The sequence below is a fragment of the Hirundo rustica genome, chromosome 1 (genome assembly GCF_015227805.2).
Source record: "Hirundo rustica isolate bHirRus1 chromosome 1, bHirRus1.pri.v3, whole genome shotgun sequence".
NCBI lineage: Eukaryota > Metazoa > Chordata > Aves > Passeriformes > Hirundinidae > Hirundo > Hirundo rustica.
In genome coordinates this window covers 136,708,270-136,731,361 of record NC_053450.1, presented here as the reverse complement: position 1 = coordinate 136,731,361, position 23,092 = coordinate 136,708,270, and the positions used below count along the sequence as shown (strand labels likewise).

General features: G+C 37.2%; 1 protein-coding gene across 1 annotated transcript in view; it reads right to left on the bottom strand.

The window, feature by feature from the left end:
- MALRD1 (MAM and LDL receptor class A domain containing 1) overlaps positions 1–23,092 on the bottom strand; it is a 235,169-nt gene that overhangs the window by 181,770 nt on the left and 30,307 nt on the right. Inside the window, exons 10-13 of the mRNA XM_040062159.2 lie at positions 16,038–16,184; positions 13,030–13,139; positions 9,347–9,514; positions 7,268–7,388 (exon numbers count right to left, since the gene is read on the bottom strand). Coding sequence (XP_039918093.1) covers positions 7,268–7,388; positions 9,347–9,514; positions 13,030–13,139; positions 16,038–16,184 — 546 coding nt within the window. The remainder of the gene's footprint in view (positions 1–7,267; positions 7,389–9,346; positions 9,515–13,029; positions 13,140–16,037; positions 16,185–23,092) is intronic.

Sequence of the window (23,092 nt, the reverse complement as noted above, 5' to 3'; positions counted from 1 at the left end):
TCTGTCACTTAATGGCCACATTTTATACTGATCCCTCCCAAAACAGCACTGCTCCACATCTGTATTCTTCATTGCCATTCTCTCCTTGTTTTATTCTCTCTTACTAGACATTTAATCTTCCATTATTTTTCTCTCTCCTGACACTGTATCAGAGGCACTTTGATCAGCTTGTCTCAGTTCTCCCCCAGAGCAGCTGAGGTCTCTCCTGCCCTGGTTTCTTCCAGCCACGTGGTTACGTCTCTCTTATACCAGAAAGCTCAACCATTGCAGCCTTTGCAGCCATTTTTGCCCACTGTCAAAGGCATTTTCTTTTCTCTGTAGATGGGATTTCAGTCCCATTCCTTCCCCACTTAACTCCCATGAACTGATTCTTATGCAGTTATATAGGTACTTCCAGTAGCAGGTACGTTCTCCAATTTACAAGCTGGCAATCTCCTCACTCCTTGGACTTAAGCCTGTCTCTGATCTGGCTGTTATTGGTCTCAGCTTTAAGAATTACTGATTTTTCTGGCTGAAATGGAGTAGCAAGCATATGAGACAGACATTTTGGTATGCAAGATTTGACTCTAAAAATGAGATTTAGGAAGAGTTACTGTATAATTACAGCAGAAGTATTCTACTTTGCCAAGATTACTAATGGGAAATATGGGCAATGTTTCTTATAATACTGAAGAGATTTTTATTACTTATATGAAGATAAAAAAAAAATTAGAAACCAAATAATATTTATTTTTAAACAATCATGCCACAAAATTAATTTTTAAGAACCAATACGTGCATCCTTCTCTTTATTTGCTTTCTGACTCAAGGTGCATAAAACTGTGTGTACACATATAGATTACGTCCAGTTTATGAATTATTTAATTGAAGGCTAACCTTAGCATGCTTGTGCTGCCCTAAATTGTACACCATAGAAATAATAAATATTAAATGCATTTTTCATTTAGACATAAACACAAAGCAATGCCACCTGTTTATGTGTGCTGGTTTGGGCTGGGGTGTAGTTAACTTCTTCACGGTAGCTGATAAAGGACTGTATCTTGGATTTGTGCTGGAAATAGTGTTGTATTCAGAGATATTTTAATTATTGCTGAGTAGTGTTTATATAGAGCCAAGGCCTTTTCTGCTCCTCACACTGCCCCACCAGCAAGGAGGTTGGGAATGCACAAAACTTTGTGAAGCCACACAGCCACGATGGCTGACCCCAGCTGAACAAAGGGTTAGCCTACATCCTATCGTGTCCTGCTCAACAACAGACTAGTGGGAGATGTTCCAAGTGATGGTGTTGATCTTCCCAAGTCACTGTAATGAGTAAGTGAGTGGGGCTGTGGTCCTCTGAGGATGGCTGAATACCTGCCTGCCCATAAGGTGAATGAAATCCTCATTCTGCTTTGCTTGTGTGCGTGGGTTTTGCTTCCCCTATTAAACTGTCTTTATCTCAACCGACAAGTTTTCTCACCTTTTCTCGTCTGGTTCTCTCTCCCATCCCACCAGGGAAGCGAGTGAGTGGCTGTGTGGGGCTGGGCTGCCAGCTGGGGTTCAACCATGGAAATCCTTTCTGGCCCATGTGGCTTGAAGGGTTTGAGATAATGACAAGTTTGTTGGAATGTGTTGGATCAAATTTATAGCCTTTGTTGATTTTTAGATGTTAATTGGCACACTCCTGTGCTTGCCATGGGGTCTGCTTTCCTGACTGTTCATTAGAGCCTAGTGCTCATTATTGGCTGCTTCTTGCTTTCACAGTTTGCTGCACTGCTTATCTCCTTACTCCACTGTGCCTGGGAGCATTTTGATAAGAACACAGGTGATGTGCCTGCTGGCAGATGGCCGGGTCACTGCTGCTGCTGCACTGGAAAGAACAAGCTGGAGCTCCAGTGTGGACTCGAGTCAAAGGGACTGTGGATGAGGCCACATGAGATTGGGACACCCTGGGGCATCTGTGGCTGAGCATAAGCCCATGCCAGAGCAGGTACATCTTGAAACACCTGGGGCCATGGTTATGTCTGTGTGGCAGCAGGTGTAACTCTGAAGGGTAAGTCCATGCTGGAGAAAGTACACCTCAAGGATCTATGGCTATGGGTAAGTCAGTGCTGTAACAGGTATACCCTGACACATCAGTGACTGTGCACGAGGTCAGGCTGGAGCACCTCAAAGCATGTGACTGTGGACAAACCTGGGAAAATATGCTATATTTTATATAAATTATTTTATATAAATGTAAATTGTTTCATATTTATTTTATATAGAAACCCATATAACTATTCCTGATAATCCACACTATAAGTAGACAGAGGTGGGGGGAAACAAAAAACAAACAAACAAACAAACAAAAAAACACAAAAAAAACCCACCAAAAAAAAAACCCACAAAACCCCAAAACAACAACAAAATAAACCACCATACCAAAAAACACAACAACAAAAACTAATCAGACACAAAAGACAGAGCATTAGGGAGAAATTAGTAAAGGTCAGACAGAATATCAAGAATACATTAATGTTACCAGATTGCTTTCCAACCTGATCTTATTCCATCAACATAATTCTTTGGGTGCAAAAGTGAGCATTTAGACTACATCAAATGCATAGGATGTAGACCACAGAAGTCATGCTGCACATTCATCTTCCAGAGCACGAGATCACAATGTGATAGGTGTGTTAGGTCACTGCTTAAATCTGTAGTTTGAAAAAGGCTGTTGCATTTCTCCCCTGCTTTAATGCGTGGAAGTCAAGTATAAAAAGTATAAAAGCTTTATGGCCATAGTAAATTCTTCATCTGTAAAAGAAAAGCTGTGGTCTAATAGTCAGGGGTAGCAACACTCAAGAAAGAAAATATTTTGGCAGTCCCAGAACTGGTAATATTCAACTGAAGTCTTCCAGGACCAACAGGAACAAAAGTTACTCATTTGAGTGGAAGAGAAAATCAAGAGATGTCTCAAGGATTGACATCGAGAGTTAAAAAAATTGTATGGAGACGTGGCTTATTTAGTGGATCTACTGCACCTGAGCACCTAACTAAATCATCTTGCTGGAATTTAAGATTATAAGATTTAAATGAAATTTATTCTGAAATACATTTTAAGTCCATGTAATATCCTTTCCTGGTTCCCATACAAAGAGAAGAAAATTAATGAGGCCAAGATGTATGCACTCACTACTAGATGGAACACTGTGGAAAAACATGTTAATATTGATGACAGCAACAATGTGGTTGGAAGAGGTGAACAAAAATCTGTGCTTAATCAAGTTCAGAAATAAGGAAATTGTCTGAGAAATATGAAATGCTTGAATCCAAGTGCAGGAATATGCAAAGAAAATATAGAAAGTAATGGTGCACTACATAGTATGCCACCATGAAGGTGGCGAAACACTCTTTGAAAATAATTATAAGAACTACTCCGGTGCTGTAGACTACCAGATTAATGTGCCGAAAGTCAAGTTTATTGCTTGGAAAGAGTCAACTTGCCAAACTGCTTGCAGGGCCCTTTGTGTACCTACATTCTGCTTCCCACACTACAAGCTGTAGTGCTAGCACACATTGAGCCAGCTCAGCAGTAACAATGATTTATAAGTCAGCAATATTCTTGAAGCACAATTCACCATAAATATAATGGTTACAAAGTTTAACCTTTAGCATAGCATTATTAATGTATCATCTTCACAAATGAGACTTGTGCATAATAAAAGTTTCTTCAGTCATATAATTAGAGGAAAAAGAAAAAAAATCAGTTGCCATATAGGCTACTTGTAATTAAGGTTGGTCTAGGACTGCTTGAACACCTAGCTGGACATTTGTCTTCAGCCAAAGGTATAATGCTGAAGTGTAAACAAAGGCTGAATAGTTAAAAGGAAATATAAATGGCCATGAAAACCAGTTCTTAATTTTCTTGATTAAAAGTTAGCACTTCACTGCTATCTCAGTGCAGTGAAAGTTGCATACAGCTAAATCTACTTAGAACTTTTTTTAATTAAACTATTGATTTGAAAGTGTTACTATTTTTTTCAGAGAACAATTACCCTGTACCTGAATTTAAAAAGGGTAATGGGAGAAAAATCCAGACTATCATAACCCAAGGCTGCATAAGATGTGCAATCATAAGTAAATTAGAAAAAACATAAAGTAAATTTAAAAAATTGAGTGCTATAAGAGTTTTAATATGAGTAACATGGACATGGAAACAATAAAGAAGTAAAAACTCTTCTCATTTATGTCCAGTGAAATGAGAAGCAACAGACACTTGCTCTGCTGAAGGGTGATCAAACACTGGAACAGGGTGTCCTGACTAGCTGGGGTGTTTTCATTCTCATAGGTATTCAGAACCTAACACTGTGAAGCTCAGGGCACTCTGCTCAGGTGACCCTGCTTCCAGCAGGGTGGTGTTTAATCACCTAATAATCTTCAGGTATCCCTTCCCACTTGAGCTGTGCTACAGTAACGTCAGGATTTTCTTTACTCTGGCCCACAAGAGGAAAGATATTCTGCTTAGTGATCATTTAATAGTAATTTCTGATTTTGGCTCGACAAAGTGTTATCTAGTAAAACAAAATGACGTTTTGTACTTCAAAGTTCTATATATTTTGGATAGCAGTCTTTCAAAACACTTCAAGCCCTCAATAGCTGTGCTCTAGCTGAAGAAGATTCAATGCTAAAATTGAAGAGAAATTTCATACAAGCTGTAATTATTTCTTTTACCTGCTAATAGTCAAATAGCTCTTTGTTTATCTGGGCAACTACTCTCAAATCTCCAAATAAAATCCGTAAAATATGAACAGAGAAATTTAATTATATCAGCATCTCTAAAAAAGTTTATGTTTTTTGATTCATAACAGGGCACAGAAAATAACTTGAGGATCTTGTCTACAATATTTCTGTTATTTGTACTGAATATAATAGAAAGCATCATGCTCTACTTTTAAAAACAAAACTTGCATTAAATATTGCTCATGGCAACTGCTTTTGAAAATGCATCACAAGTTCTACAGCAAGGTTGATGCTTCAAAGCAAGAGACTCATTTTCAAAAGTGCAAGGTATAACTGATTTCTTATGCAAGCAGGAGACTGAATGAATCAAAAAACTTTTGAAGCTGCATATTGGAGACCCTGAAAGAGTTCCAAGCTCCCTGCTGACTGTACAGTGGAGAGGGATTCTGAGATGCCTCCCTCTACTTTCTCAGTGTTTGTTTCCATGTAGAGAAAGCCCAGGTATGTGGCCCTGACAGGAGTCACAGCACATCTAAACAGAAGGTGATGACTCAGCTTGAATTATATCTGTGAACAGGCTTGTGGCACAGCTGTGTGTGCCACAATCAGATCTTCACATCAAAAATAAGTATATAAAACATCCAATTTGAATGTAAGTCTCTGATCAGTGTATTAGAATTATAAAATAAAATATTTTTTAAGGAGCATCTTCCACTAAATAATTAATCAAAACATTTTTTCTGGTTTTAATGCTAAGAGAGAAATAGTTGCTACAGAAACTAAAAGGGCAAAAATCACAGAATCTAAGTGAAGTAACTATTTCTCGAGAACTTTTAATTAAATTGCAAGATTTATGAAGTCATGAAAGCATTGCAAATAGGACAAAGAAACAGTCACAGGAGCTTAACAACGTAGATTTTAAAGTTTTCACTTACGGCACTTGGATTCATCATGGTTATTTGGGCAGTCAGGCTTAAAATCACAAACTTTATCAGGTGAAATACACTGCCCATTCCCACATGAAAAAAATCCCTTTGGACAGTAAAAAGATGAAGCATTAACATCTGCAGATTCTGTTTCCCCTTAAAAATCAGAAAAAGACATGTAAGTAAACCCATGAATATATAAATTTATAAGAGCTTTTTATCTTCTTTGAATATAGCAACTTGCTCAGCATAAGGAAAAGAGGAGCCCCTATGCAGTGTGCTAGATTATATCACAACTGATAAGAAACACAGCTGATCTCAATGTCTGTTGGTCTAAACTATATACTAGTTTTCACAATATTTACACTTTTGTGTGAAGAGTTATCAAATACACCTTGGTGTTACAGAGCCTCCTGCTCAGAGGCCAGAGGCTGCTTTGGTTCCCTGCTCTTCCCCTGGGAGCCAGGTACAGGATTTTCACCAAACCACTCTACTGTCACTGAGCTCTCTCTGCGCTCAGGTCGCAATGACAGCTGCAAGAAGCCAAAATTGGGTACTGCACCATTACTAGCCTAGAAAACACTCCAAATTTCAATGAATGGGGGGGCAGGGGGTGGGGGGCCGGAGGTGGGGGGAGGGAAGCCATGATCTGCTGGTTTTTCTTTAGTAGATTTCTGGAAAGTAAGTCAGAGGAATAATGAACAGCTTTTCATATTCTTTATTTAACTTAACTTTAAAAAAAATACTCATATTTCCATCCAGACAGGGATTTTTAAAATAATAACTCCCTGCTAAAAAAGCCAAGTTTATGATTAATGGGTAAATGAAGGAGTTGTAGGGAAAATAAGTAAAGCAAATAACTCTTTCTCTAAATACCTCAACCCCACTGTATATAGGGATCAGAGAAGCCTTAAAAACACAACACCGAAAGTTCTCTGTTGTGTCTTTAAATTTTTGGATAATTAATTCAGATACCTGATGGATATAACTCATCAACATCACTCCTGACTGTACATGTGCCCATGTCATTTTTGAAAAGCAGCTGTTAGCATCAAGAGTAGCAGTCTGACAGAAGGTTACATTGTTTTATATTTCCATCCATTTGCTCTTCAAGTCTAAAGAGTGTGAGTACAAAGACAAGTTTGCTGGGCATTTATTATATGTCAGAAATTTAGCAGAAATGATTGGAGAAGCCTCTTGCCCTAAAGGTAAAGCTATTTTTGCTCTTTAGTGGAAAATATAGGATGATTTTCTTTGCTTCTTCCTCTGCATCCAAACATGAACCTGAGCAGGTGTTACATAGAGTTATCAGGAAATTCCCACCAGAGCTCACATTGCAGAATTAGTGCAAACTTCTTGTAGCAGCTAATGTATAACACAAGGATGAAAGACTTCATTATAGGACCATAGAATGGTTTGGATAAGGAAGTTCCTTAAAGATCATATAGTCTGCCATGGGCAGTGTCAAAGACCCATCCAACACGGCCTGGAACATTTCCAGGGAGATGACTGATTACAGCATATGGACTTCTTTTCTCAGATTATCCTCTACTTGAATTAAAGTAAGTTAAACAGTCAGTCAAATCACAGTTATGTATAGCAGACATTGGGGAAAATGTATTGAAAACCATGAAACTTGCCTTCATTTTCCTGGCTGATTCCTGGAAGTGATCTCTTCACAACTACTCTTTCCTCTGTTATACTGATATCATCAATAGCAACAGTACCATTTGTTGTTAGAATAGTACCTTGCAAGATAATCTTTAAAGACAGAAATAAATGGTAATTCATTAAAGGTGACATGATAAAAAGACACAAACATGCACAAATACTTCTTTTTATATTCCTTTATAATTTATGACATCTTCACAGGAACTAAATAGTTTTTACAAACAACTGAACATCAGCCAGGAAAAATTAAACTGAGATTTGGTCAGGTCAGAAATTTGCTTCTCAACTGTAAAAGCCATAACCACTCTTACCTAGAGAAAGTTACGCAACCCAGATGACCTTGCTTCAATCAAAAATGGTAGGAGTCATTACTTAATGAATGAATGGTCTTCCTCTAGAACACATAAAATCTATATATCTTCTTAAATTAGGTATTCATGGTTACCAAATTTGATGATTTACAACATAATTTAACTGTGTTCATCTATACTGTGCCCAATGAAGTTAGCAATGTGCTACAATAAATGTAGGGGTAGATTGGAAATTGAAGTACCTGCACTGTCAGCCTCACCTCTGTGCCTGGGCAGAACGTGGAACAAATCCTCCAATAAGTTATGTTAAGGCACATGGTGGACAAGGAGGTGACTCAAGACAGCCAGCAAGGCTTCACTGAGGGCAAGTCCTGCCTGACCAACCCGGCAGCCTTCTGTGATGAAATGACTGCATCAGTGAAGGGTAATGGCTGTCCCATATCTGGACCTCTGGAAAGCCTTTGACATGGCCCCCACAACATTCTGCTCTTTAAATTGGAGAGAGATGGATTTAATGGATGGACTGTTAGGTGGATAAAGAATTGGTTTCATGGCCACATCCAGAGGGAAGTGGTCAACAGCTCAGAGTCCTGATGAATATCAGTGACAAGTTGTGCCCCTCAGGGGTCTGTATTTGAACAAATGTTATTTAATATCTTCATTAATGACATAGTGTGATCGAGTGCACCCTCAGCAAGTTTGCAGGTGACACCAAGCTGAGGGGTGCAGGTGACACACCTGAAGGACAGGATGCCATCCAGAGGGACTTGGACAAGCTCAAGAAGTAGCCCGTGGGAATCTCATGAGGTTCAAGTACAAGGTGCTGCAGCTGGGTTGGGGCAACCCCCAGTGTCAAGACAGGCTGGGGATGAAGGAATTGAGAGCAGCCCTGCCCAGAAGGGACAGGGCATGACCCAGCCATGTGCACTCCCAGCCCAGAAAGCCAAAGTGTCCTGGGCTGTACCGAAAGCAGTGTGGGCAGCAGGGGAGGGAGGGGATGCTGCCTCTCTAATCTGCCCTTGTGGGACCCCATGTAGAGTATTGTTTCCAGCTCTGGGGTCCCCAGCACCTGGTGGAATGTGTGTAGAAGAGGTCACTAAGTTTATCAGAGGGTTGCAGCATCTCTCCTGTGAGAAAAGGCTGAGAACTGAGTTTATTCAGCCTCAAAATGAGAAGGCTCCAGAGTGACCTAATTGCAGCCTTCTGTACCTGAATGGAGCCTAGAAGAAAGATGGAGAGGGACTTTTTACAAGGTCATGTAGTAACAGGACAAGGGGAATGGATTCAAACTTAAAAAGAGTGGGTTCAGATTGGATATTGGGAAGAAATCCTTTACTTTGAGGGTGGTGAGGAAGTTCCCTGGGTGGTACCCATGGAAGTGGTGGTGTTGTGGGTGCCCCACCCCTGGAGGTGTTTAATGCCAGGCTGGATGGAGCTCTGACCAGCCTGGTCAAATGAAAGATATCTTTGCCAATGGGGATTGGAGCTAAATAATCTTTAGGATCCCTTGATGTTTGTTACAAAAAATTATTCTAATGCCTAGGATACTGAAACAATGGCTATGCTCTTTAATCCATGGACCTGTGGAAAAAGCTGAATTAAATTATTTTTCATAAGAACATTAAAGAATAGAAATTCTCTTTTTATATTTCAGCACTAAAATTAAATTAATTCTAAACGCCAAAGTAAAATATCTTTTTGAAAGCAAAGTAAATGCTTTTTTTAAATGCTAATTACCTGAAAAGGTAATTCTTCAGCCACACTTTCTACAGGTATATTCACTTTAGTCCAATTCATCTCAGGCAATCCTGAAATGTCAAGCAATTTTTCCAAACTTCCATGTAATGCAGTCCTCTTAAAGACAGAAAGCTGGGAATCCTGAGATAACCGGTACCAAAATTTTACCTGTTGAAAGAGTTTTTAATGAAAAGCTTTAAAAATTATATAATCAATCTGCAATACATTCAGTACCAACTAATATATGTACATTATAACAAAGAATGACATGATGGGTTAAAGCACAGACTTGGCACAAAAGATGGGGATGTTTGAAATTACAACATGCTGAGGAGCAATATCATGTCTAAAAACAAAACTATATTTGAAAGTAAAGCTTACTTTTACAATTTACTTTTAACTTGTGTCTATCAATTGATGCAGACTCCATTAACTTCTTACTTAGTAAGCACTTAGAAACTTCTCAAAGATTATTTTTCTTTACAAATACTAAATATATGACAGTTTCATAGGCATGTTAATCTCAGAAATGCAATCATTGAGATTCTCATATGAAAGAAATTATAATCTTTTATTTCGACAACCAACATAAATGAATATAATCTGAAGACAGATTTTTAAAATAATCTATTTGTCTCCTGAAACAAGCAGATTGACCCATATATGGGAGGAAAATACAAAGACTGTATGTGGATGAAGGTCCTTCTGAGGCAGAAAAGATAAGAAAGCAATGAGAATCACAGTTCACTCCCCCGCAATACAGAATAAGTCTGATACATGTAATTTTTTTTTTTTTTTTTTTTTTTTTTTTTTTTTTTTTTTTTAAATAACACCCAGGGAAAAATTCAGCTGAGAACAGAGGGGAAGAAATAAGATTTTCAAAGATTAATTTTTTTTTTCTTTCCCCCTGAGTCCTTCCTGCTTCTCCACACACACAAAGACTAAAATTTCTTCAACTGCAGTATCTTTACTTCCCTGCAAAAGCCTTGATTTTGATAATACTTGACTATTCATGAGGGCAAAAGGAGAGCTGGATCAGTTGTGCAGAAATATTCCTGTTAAAACACACTGCTAGTTTTCAATATCATCTGGCTTCAGGTCTGGTAGACTTGGTCTCTCAACATTTAATTTTACCACTACTCATGAAAATCTTGTCCTTTATAAAATAATTTTGATCCTTATTAATAAACTGAAATATTTTCATGTAACTCATTACCCCAGCAAAAAGCTTAAGAAATAGAAATCAGCACGGATACAAACACTTTCCAAAATGGGGTGTTTGAAGAATTACACTCTAAACAATTTAGATGACTTTCGTCTTTCAAACAAATCTATGTTTTCATTAAATAAGAATTAATTTTACCTTCCTTCTTTACGTCTACATGTTCTACTATACAATGACTATTGTGTCCATTAAAGAGACATAAGCAGAGCTGTGACTAGAAATTTGCCTCCACATCTCCAAAACCTTGAGCTAAATGAAGATGATTCTTAGCTTACATCTACAAGACCCAGTTACAAGAAGCTGCAGAAAGGAGTTAGTTCTAAGCTTCAATTAACCAGAAAGGCACAATATTAATCTGTTACCCTTCCTTTTTTTTTTTTTTTTTTTTTTTTTTTTTTTCCCCTTTTTTTTAAACAACTGGAGCTAAAGAACTTGTGAAGCTAATAATAAACATAGATCTCTTTGTCTGGATCCTTTTATCCTCTCAGTGGGATATCCAACAGAGGGCATCATCTCACATTAATAGGCAGAGAACATAACACATCCCAATGAGCAACCCCTACTTGTTGCTCTTTCCCAGAAGTAAAAGTCTGCAGGGATAATGTGGCAGAAAGCCAGGCTTCCAGTGCTCAAAACCACTCTCCTGACAGACACGTACAGTTAGGTAAGAACTTGCTCTAGCATTTGTTAGATCTAAGAATTTTAAATTCATTCAATACATGCATACTTAGAATAAAACTTGTTTCTTTTCTGACTTTGAAGTAGAGAAAAATACGTGCATCCCCACTGCATCTGTGTTTATTTTGAGTGCAGACCAAACTCTGCAATAGATCTTACCAGAATAATTCATTGATTCACATATCAGTGGTGCCCAGTTTGCCTTAAGGGTTTCTAAGATAAATTAATCTGAATCTGAAAGGTGCTTATCTACTCAGTATCAAAGTCAACAAAAGAGAGATGGAACTGTCAAAACAAATGCACTGTGAGTACAAAGGCTGTTGGGAGTCCCAGGAGTGATGTAATATACAGGGCTTTGACTCCTCAGCTGCAAGCTGCAACTCTTCAGCTGAGATCTGGTAACTCGCTGATGAGCGTGAGTACAAGTGAGCTGCAGTCCCAAGTAAAACAGATTTAGCTAAGCTAGCAGTTGTTTCTGGTTCCTTAGATGAGATATGACCTAAGAAGCCTAGATCCTGATGGAATGGAATTCTGCTACTTGTTGGGAGTTTTAAGTGCAGCTCCTTCTTTTCAGGTTTTTTGTTTGTTTGTTTTGTTTTTTGTTTTGTTTTGGGGGGGGGAATCTCTTAAGAATTAACAGTTTCAGTTCTACACTGAGTCTGAAAAATTAAGAAACCAGTCAAAATTTTATTTTGTTTCTTCAAAGCCTCTTTTTTTACGCAGAACAAAATAAAATTATTTTGGCAAGCTTTCTCTGTCTTTTCCTTTCCTTCTCTCTGACTTTTTAAATAAGAAGGGATTATACAGTATCAGAAAAATCCATGCCATAACTACACAACTTAACTTCTCCCCAGTATAGCACCAGCATTGAAAAATTAGAGAATAGAAAATAAAAAAGCCTCAGGAAAGAAGAAAAAAAAAAAAAGAAAAATGTTATAAAACTGAACAATGTCTATTAATTTTATTCTGTGGCCAAAAGGACAAATAAAAATACAACAGTGAATGTTATAAATAGTTGCTCTTCATATTTAATATATTTCTTCAAATTTTGTTTTAAAAATACAGATTTTGTTGAAAATCACAACCATCTAGCTGTAAAAATGTCTTTTCATTTTTCATCTAATATTTTTCTGGGGTTTGTCCCTCCTGATACATTTTTTCCTGGTACCTTTCTAGTTTTTCAGATCAACCACTATCCTGGCTGATTGCTTTTGCATTCCTCTGCAGAGCCATGCAAGCCATGTGACAAAAAACCTCACATTTCAAAGCAACTCCCAAGTTCTGCACTGATCAGCTTAAAAAGTGTCCTCCTCAAACCATGAGTTAAAATTTAGTACACATCTGGAGCATGGTAGCAAATTCTCTCTGATCACACCAACACAGCTGATGTGTATAGTGACTTCAAACCACTGGTCTTCTATTTTGGAACCCTGGTTTTGTGATTTTCCTGTCTTCAGAAAACAGAGTGGCTGTTTGATAGAGCTCTGTTATTGTTGTCCAGTTGTTACCTTTGCCACAAAATTCTGGAGCACGTCCTGAAATCTGAGTCACCTGCTGGGTGCTTTCAGAAAGAATAGTAATAACCTGACGGAAAATATTGGCAACAAAGCAGTAAAAAGTTGTCTGCTTCTCTGTCCTCCCAAAGAATAGGTCTGTAACTCCTTCCACTGGTATTGAAATAGAGCCCTTGGCAGTAAGACTTGGAGCATGAAGAATACCTGCTTTGCATCAGGTGAGGGGTGGGTCACAAGGATGGGGGCAGTTAACACCAAACTGTTACCTGGCAGCAGGAGAGCCCAGGGGTAAGCTTGACAAGGAAAGGGCTTCCCAGGTGAGACACGACCATCTTCGTGCTCGTCTGATGTGATCCACTGAGGCAAATGAACGCTCCTATAAACAAATCGTGGTTTAAAGTATGAGAAATATGTCATGCTCCAATGGCAAATAGCTACCTCAGAGAGGTAACTATATGCTTCATGAGACACATAAAGCTTATTTGTAGATCAAAACAATCTAAACTGCTTTGCCATCAGTTTGGTCTCTGTGGAGAATGAGAAGAGTGTTGTTACAGGCTGTGACGAGCGGTGTCTGTGTGGGCAAAGACAAAACAGAATTGCTAAATACTCCTGGCTCTTCCCTCTTCTTAAATTATCATGAGTGATTCCAAAGACAAGGAGAGAGGGAGAAGGAAATAAGGCTATTTATTTGAGCAGCCATTGCTAAGACTACCCTGTCATGGAGCCTGTGAGCACAAGGAAGTGACTGCGGAGCCCCTCAAAGGCCGTTCAGATGTTGCTTTTCTGAGAGCATTACTGTGCTGATCCACTGGAAGTATTTTTTGTCTGCTTTCTTCAAGCAAAAATCATAAGATCCCCAGCCTTAAAACACTACAGCTATTACCCATCACCTTCACACATCTCCCATCCACTCTCTGCGTGGACTGGGGAGAGCAGAGGAGCTGCAACACAGAGCACCCTGGAGATCAAACAACAGAGACCTCAGCCAAGATCCCTAAAGGACACATTTTAATTGGCTTAAATAATGTTTCAAACAGAATTTAGACCAGAAATTATTTCCTTTAGGGTACAGTATTCACTCTCAGCACAGCACAGCCACTTTTAAGCATGCTAACAATGTTGCAGACCACAGGAGCCAATGGAATAAGCTATATTTTCTCATGGGGTCCACAGACTTGACATTGTTGTCTGTGCTAGTGGGGATGAAAGCTTAATTAAAGATCTAATCTGAACTCTGGCAAATGCACTGCATTTGGATTTGAACTACAGCAGATGTGCTTCAGACAAAGGTAGGGAAGGATAAACATTTTCAAGGGGCCCTAAAGCAGCATATTTTGAATGCCGTCAGTGCTGCCTTTGCTGAATACTGAGACTTTTTCATGAAAGTCTATGCAAAACAACACTAAAGGCTCGGTCTTTTTTGAGCATTTATATTACACATATTGCCTTACATCTTGGAAAATCAGCTATTGTGCTGCCGCAGTCATACTCCTTAGCCATTTATTTCCCATGGATACATAATGAAGCCGAGGGTTAGGTCCAGCCCCACGTGAATAATGGCATGGTTTTAGCAAGGTTGGCACAAAGAGGAGGCCATTCCAGCCCCCTGTACAAACAGGAATGCTGCACTCCACAGCATGAGGGAAGCTCCCCTCATTGGGATGCAAGGGTACTTCAAAGGACCCACTTTCAATTTGCAGCTGAGGCTCTACTGTAGCCTTGTTAAGATCTTCATTAACCAAAATTTGCTACTGCCCTCCCCAGGAGAGAGGAGAGATGAGCACTCCCTGGTACTAAAAGGAACAGTTGCAACCTGAAGGATGGTGATTTAATGTTGGCAAAAACTTGCTCAGATTCCAGAATCCTAATTCTGAAGTCGTGGCTGTAGTAGGAACAATGATAGATTGGTACAAAACCACCTCAGAGTTAGCTTTTCAGCTAACTTATACAGGGAATGCGACATTTCTGGGCTTGAGAGGTGGGGCATAGTAACCTCCAAATCTGCTTGAGACTTCAACCTGTACCAACATTGAAACAAACTTGTAATAATTCAGGTAACAAAGCATCTTAAGTGAAGCAGCACATAGCCACATGTGGGTGATTTTAATGTGATATTTAGGCTACCAGCAGCTTTCATTCTGACCACATTACCCCTCAAATCTCAGCAGCACCTAGAGCAGAGAAAGACACCGGCCGAGCAGTGCACCCTTCTAGAGCATTGAGAGTTTGAAACCTGTAACAGAGCAGTTACATAAAGTGCTGTAATGCAGATCCAGTCCCACTCTACAGAGATAATAAAATGAAATATCAAACATCTGCTGAGAAAAGTGAGCAGCAACTTTGGTGCACTTTATCCCATGAGGACCAATGGAAAAAATATGTCTGTTCATTTGGAATCATTCTATAGCTCGCACACACGTACTTCACACACTACTGTTTGCTCAGGTGAATTTTAACCCTGGAGTTCCTATAGTTTTGAGTGCCTGAGGTGGAATACTTAACACGTCACATTTCTTTAACATGAACACGGAAGAGGAGTGTGGAGGTCTGGCTGAAGATAATGTACATAATTAAATCTAAAAGGGGCTCTGGACCATAATGCAGATTTTAATCTTATCTCCACTGGAAGCAGTGCAATAGATACATTTCAATAAAATTGAGGTCACAGAATACTTGTCAATATTATTTGACAATGAAAAACATGCTTGGCAGTTTTATTTTTATAGAGTGTGCAATAATAACATTTTCACTTTGGAAAAATATTTTTAACAGCCTTCTCCTGGAATGAAATAGTTTTCTAGCGGAATGCATTGTATGACAAATATAGGCTGAAGGAAGGACAATTCTTTCAAGGAAATTATACTCACTCTATTTTTTTCCAGACAATATGGATTAATTTAACTTCACTCTACAAAAAGCTATTTGTCCAAATAATGCTTCCAAAAATGGTCCTATGTGAATATTGGGTAAACAATGGTTATGATATGCACAAACAAGTCAGCTGTCAGTTCAAAGATGAGTATCTCAAAAAACTGTATTAAGTCTCATATCTCAGTGATTGTTCCAGCCAAAAATAAGGGTTACAAAGATGTAGTAAGTAGATCACAGCTAAAAAAGAGCATCTCCAACAGATTGGCTTTCTGTAATACATTACTTGTGTTATTTACATACTGCGTGACATCCATTTCAAAACAGTTTTTATCATCAGTCTGTGACCATTTACAAGTAGGAATTTCCATGACAGAAGGAGAAAAATAACAATAAGTCTCACCATGCCCCATGTTATTTGTATGGCCTCTGCCAGGGAGTTCTCTGTCAAGGGGAGCAGGTTCTTTCATTATGTTCCAGTCAGCATCACCTTTGCTCAGTGGCTTCCATCCACAAAGGTCAGTCTCAAAGTCACAGAAGGTGAAATTAGCTGTGGTAAGAACAACAGCAACAAGAGATCCATAAGCTGAACTTGATGCAACAGTTTAATGCCACAACTTCAACTGTTTTGTACTTAGATGTACTAAGAGTGTTGAAGAAGCACAAAAGTGTTTCAGGTTATTCAGATGGATGATAAATTCTAGAACACAAGTAACAGCTAGGGCAGACCCTTCCTTTCTTAATCAAACTCAGAACCATGAAACAAACTACCTGTAAGGGAATAAATATAGTAAAGACCTGTACATAAATTGCTGAGATATTACAAAAATAGTACTAAATATTTTAAAAGAAGAATTGTACTATGAATGTGCAAGAAAAATCAAATTTATTTAGAGCTTAAAATATATGGAAAGCAAAGATAAATTAAGCTTTCATTTAATATATTTTTTGAAAATGAGATTTAAATTTATTAATCAATTATTCAGATTGCCTAGATATTTTTATTGCAATGTAAAAGACCATTTTCTCTGTTGGTATGGATTGGACTAATTTAAATTGTATCAAAATTTCACAGTCTCCAACATTTGTTGAGTACCAAAAATTATTTTGATAAGAAAAATTTATACTCAGAGTTTTCTTTCCTGGTTCAGAATAGCCTCCCAAGGCACTACATTTAACCCCTGGGGTCACTTATTGCAATTGTAACTATTATTTTAGAACTGGATTTGTCACTTTCTGCTCCCACAGCAAGTTTATCTGATCATATAAGCCTCAGACACAATCGTACATATTACTCCAATTTTCAGATTGTACAAAACCAAAATTAAATGCGTCTTTCTTTAAGCACCATTGTAGCAAAGTTAATTGCAGAAGTTTCCCAGGAATAAAGAGGTTATTTGAGCAGCTAAATCTTAAGGTACAAAATCAACCACAAATATCAGTGTCCCTCATCTGGCTTTACCATATACATTAAAATTTGATGGTGCATGGATTTCTGTTTAGTGCAGCATGTTTAGTTAAAAATGAAACTTGGTTAACTTATTTAATTAAATTTTCATGCTTTTCACAAGGTATCTTTTAATTGGACTTCAATTGCTAGTACATTAAGGTTGAATATGCAAACTGATATCCAAGACTAAGCTGTTTTGGTAATTAATACTATGTCTAGGCATTTTGCTTTCCTTAGCTAAGCAGTCTTAAGAGAACCAATGTGACACAAAAAGGCAAATATTCTTTGCTTAAATATGTCTTTCTCCTGGCTTCCCGGCCTCCCTAAACCCCACAAAAGGTCTTCTGCACAAACTGCTGACTGCAGTGTCTGCACAGTAATATCCAAAACCACATCCATAACTGATCCTGTAGGCACCAAAGAAAATAAGTTACAATAATTGTTTAAATATGAATCTAAGATCAAGATAGTACTAATAACTATTATTTTACAGCTCTAAAAGGTATTTAGCATGGAAACATTTTTTTAAATTTTTATTTTCTTTTAACTAGAGGTATTTGGGACCTCAAGAAGATTTGTCATGCTGATGAAAACAACAGCTTTTGTGTGATCAGAACCCATCACTGCCTTTGATGTTCAGCAGGAAGAGAGGTGTGGTGAAATCATCATTTGTAACATTGGTAGCCTGTAGTACAATTTCTTCTAATCCTATAGATGTAGAAAGAAATATATAAACACCAATTTTTCAGCTGAATATAAAAGCAGAGGGGGAAAAGAGACACGGACACACAGCAAAAGACAACCCCAAATCAAATTGGTTTTGTCCAGTAATTTTTTCAAACTTGATTCAGTCTGAACATAAAGGTAGGAAGAACATTCATGGTGGTGCACTTCGGGGTTTTTCATTGCTGTTCTTTGCTAAGTTTGGGCTTTTGTTGATGATGGTTGATTTGCGTTTTTTTCTTTTGGGTAGTGGAGAGGAAATAGAATATGATAATGCTGACCACACTTTAGGTGTTAAGTGTTTTTTATTACACCTTTCACTTGAAATTCAAAGCTCTAAACAAGCACCCAGTCGTGCAGAAACACCGACTAGAATCAATTACCAAACCCAAGTGTTCCCCCTATGTAGTATCTGGAAGTGATACTTCAATTTAAAAGTGTAAATATGTTGTAGAATATGTAGCCTCCAACTGTGAGTGAAATGCACTTGCCCAAATTAACAGTTGAACTTAAACTTTATCCCTATTTAATTCTAAAAACTTAAGGGGTACTTGTAAATGTTTAATCAAGCTTGAAAGAAAATTTCTGTACTTTGGCTAGTACCCAAATCCAAGTAAAACAGTTTTTTCAGTGCTTTTTTTTCATTCCTCAAACATTAATAAATGTTAAGAAATGTGCCTTTCCTATCAAACATTCAACATTTTATCTGAACCTTCAAGGGATTATAGATAATCTTTCACTATCCATAGTAGGAAAATAAGAGACTGCACAGCCCATAGTTTTTGAGTAGTCATACCACAGTTAAGTTTGACATAAAGCTCTTTTCTGATATATTATCTTTCTACTCTAATTCTCAGCACCAGAGCTTATGTTTTACATTTCACTAGGAATATTTCAATGGTGTCAAATTACAGATAGGTTTTTGATATTTTGAATGGAAAATGAGTCAGTTCTCTATTTTGGACCTTTATCTACTTATAATTCAGCAAAACAGAAAGAAAAATAGAAAGGAAACAACAACTTGCTTTCATTTTAACAGTAAGACAAATTGGATTTTTTTTTTTTTTTAAATTCTTGTGAATATATCAGTATATCTTAACAAGTGAAGGAGTAAATTATTACACCATCTCCACAAAATCCAGTGATGCAGCCAGGAAAAAAATAGTTCCCTAAAAATATCTAGATTTACAAGAATAAGTGTAGGTTACTAAAGCCATACAATACACTGAAAAGATTTTTCAATTAATACAAACTGTTTTCATCATATTTTAAAAAAACCCACAACAACAACAACAAAAAATCACCAAAACCAAAAACTCAGGAAACAAGGCACATATTTCAAGAGCATTGGGAGGTTAAATGTGGATTTTTTTCTTTGACTAGCTTACTCTATCTATCCTAGCTCCTCATAATCCTCCCAGGGGAAAACAAAGCAGTTCTGTTACCTAGACTAGGTTACCAGCCAAGTCATATTGCTTCAGCTTTGCTAGCCTGCAACTGCATAAAGGTTTTCAATCCTGCTCTGAGAGCTCAATCAAATGAGCACAAATGGGGACACTCAGTTTGTCTCTCCATCAGGTTGGTGTTTCCCTCAACAACAGTACAGAATGAGGAGGGCTGCTCCCCTCATTCAGTATGGCAGCCCCTAAGTGTCTTTGGGATGTGAGATAATAGCTATCACTATAAACAGAAACCAAAGATCCTCTTTGCCATTAATATTTTGTCATTTCTGGCTAATATTTTATGCCATTTTGTGAAAGTGAAGGGCTGCATATATGCCTTCTTTCTGATTGTCTCTGCACTTTTCCTATCAGTCTGTGATTAATTTAATTTACCTAGAACTTGCTAAAGAATTAATACAGAAATATCACAAATGGCCACAGATCGTCCAGCCTGAACATCCTCATGTCATAAATCATTAGACAGATGATTCATAACTCTCATAGGTGAGATAGCCTCCCCTCCTTCTGAAACAACTGAGTTCCCTTGTTTAGGGTAAAAAGAGCTCAAGAGAATCTCATTGTGCAGCTTTGTTCTGCAGTGGTCACATTTGCTTGGAGCTGCTCTGGTGAAACCCAAAGGCAGTGCTACACAGAGCTTGTCAGCACTGGAGCCTGTGAAAATATCATGGCTGCAGCTTCTTTTCCACATGCACCTACAAGATCGATGAACATCGACAACTTAGGCAAATTCAGTGTCACAGAAAGCACGCAAATGTTTAGTAAAACAAATTTTTCAGATTAAAAAGTGCTCTTTCCTCTTTCATGTTGAATGGTGATAAAAATATTTGCATCTTTGTTTGTCTGCTGTGGAAGGTTTCAAGGATTTCCAATTGTAAATGGCTATACAGTAAATGAAATGCAGTACAAGCTACATGGCTTTAAAATTATACAAGTTTCCTTCATTCTACATATTCCATATTCATAAATGATACAAATCCTATGAAAAGCTGAGAATATTTAAGGTAATACTAGAGGTGTTAAATTAATAACAGAAGTGGTAAAGATGGCTGTTTTAAGAATTCTTCAAACTAAGTTAAATGGAAATGATCCTTTTTCAGAAATACCTGTAGGATGACCCCACCCAACAATAATTTTGAATTTACATGGATGATGATGATGAAGGGTAATTTCCAGAAACACTACTGCATCAAAGTGTGATATTACTTGAAAATAACAAGTGCTTCCTAGATTTGTTTCCAAGCTGCTAAGACTGCTAACAATTGATTAATTTGTATTTATGGGTTTATAAGTGTTGTGAAAGTTATATATAAATATGTAAATATTTATGTAAATATGAAAGTTATACATAAATAATGTAAAATAATTTTAAGTATAGTGTTTAAAATATTAGCTATTCGACGCACAATTTAGTACCAAACTTCCTTTATATTAGGTAGGAAATAAAGGAAAGAGGACTTTATAATCCTTTAAATTGTCCCAGTACTACCTCTTACTTTCTGCTTCAATATATTAACTATGCTTTCATAATTTGTTATCATTCACTGAAATAAAAAATTTAGAAGTGATCACAAATAATAGGTGTGAAAAAAGACATAATGAAAATCTAGAATTTGATCGTAAAATCCATAATTTTATGACTTGTAACTCCATTAGATTCATAGATTTTAGCGCCTCAAATAAAGATGGACACTCATGTGCATAAGTGTTTCCTAGACACCTTCCTAATTTTTGGGACTTTTAAGTCTCATAGACTTAAATATATATTTATATAAATTAGCAGAGATTAAACAGGAAGATTAGAAAAGCGTTGCAAAACATATAGGCATTTATTTTTGTAATAATTTTTTTTTTATTTTAGTACTATTCATGTCAAATCAACATGACCAAAGAGGAATATTATTTTTAAATTCCTTATTACAATCAAACAAATTCTTACAGGAGGGCAATCCTTCACATTAGGTAACAGCTGTCTGCCATGGTTTTTGTTCAGTAGGAGATCTATCAGTTCTTTCAGTACATCTGAACACTTCAACAAAGGAAACTACTGAGGATGTGTCCAAGGATAGATGCTAAAAGACCTAATAAAGGCTAAAATATGCATCACTTTACCAGATAGGGAATTTTACTGAAAATCAATATGAATAAATATAGTGAAATCTAAACATCATGGAGGACAATGTCAAGATCTTGTGGAAAAATTATATAATGTGAATAAAAGAACAAAGGACAAAATAATTAAGATTTTTTTCTTTATAGCTTTTTTGCTCACAACTGTGTAAAGTGTCTGAAAGATGAATCTTCTAAGCCAACCAAACTGCTGAGTAGCTATATTCCATTAGGGCCCTATTTCCTGAAAAGGAGTGTGGGAAGTAGCCAAGACAACATTATCCATTAAAATGGGCCAGCTTTAACAATTGTTATTGCTATTTTAAAGATGGGTTTGTTTTTGGTTTTTTTTTTTTTTTTTGTGTACTTTCTTCTCAGGCAGTAGTCAGAGAAAGAAGCAACTACTATTGGTTACTTATACTTAGAAAACAACCTTTTTCCACCCTCTTTTTGAGGAATGAATATACTTTTGTGCACTGCTCCAACAAAACCACACCTCTTCAAACAGCGAATATCTCTACACATAGTTAAGCAAACAATCCCTATATCAGGTTCCACTGAGTGTCATAGTTCCTTTAATTTGAAGTGAGCTAGTGGAGAATCAGTGCCAGCAGAAAACCCAGTTAACTGCAGAAGCGGCAGCAGCAAAGAATGGAGCGCTAAGCAGAACTATTGAAGAGGATTTTGCACTGATTGTGGCTCTCATCATTCCTTGTCCCAACACCCTAACTCTGGAGATTCCACAAAGGACAGTGTTGAGACCATCAGGTCATTCTGATTTTTCCTCCTTGTGCAAAGTCTCCATTTTTTTCTGATCCATCAACATCACCATGATGGAAAAAATATTCCCAAAAATTCTACTGTGATCCTTAAAATACTGACTAGATTTAAGTAATTTGTAATTTTGGGTTACTCGGTGTCAGCGTCCAGTGTCTGAGGCACAGGCCTGTAAATGTTTGGAGTTATCTTCATTTTCACCTTGTGTAGTACAATTAGAAGCTCCCTTCAATGGCCACAATTATTTTTCATCATCTTTTGAAACCTAAAAATTATTCTTTTTTATTTCCAGTTGCTTTTCACCACAATTCTCTCTGGTTAGGAGGTGGGATTGCTAAATTGCTGAGAAATAAAGTCCAGCTTTGAAAGTACAATTCACTTTCATTCCATTCCTCCCAAAGAACTTATGAGGACTGTCCACACTCCTACCAGTGGAGGTAGGATGTACACAGAGCTAAGAAGACAGGAGTAAAAGGCTTGTAAAAATCAAAAAGAGCTCTCAGAGAGGGAGCCCCTAATGTTTGCTTACATTCTACCCAGAGATAAAACAGTATATACCTTCTTATTTAAAATGTTATTTCAACATTTGTACATATTACTTGTTCCAGAGACGGTTCCCACAGTTATTTATGTAATTGAAAAAAATTAGATTCAGACTGCAAGTTAAAAAAATATCTTGCAGTCACAAATAGCTCTTAAAGTCTCATCAAGCAATTAAAAAATAAAACGTTATCAGTGTTTTTCATCCTGCTACCTCCAGCGATGCACAAAATTTTAATTGGTGCCTCCCAGCATCAATATATATTATCACCAGTATCTTAAATATGTGCACGTTTTTTCCCTGCAATACATATTTAAGTGTTACTACCACATGCAAACAAAAAACTTATACATGCCCTATAATAATAACAATAATTTAACAAGTGATAGGGTCACTAA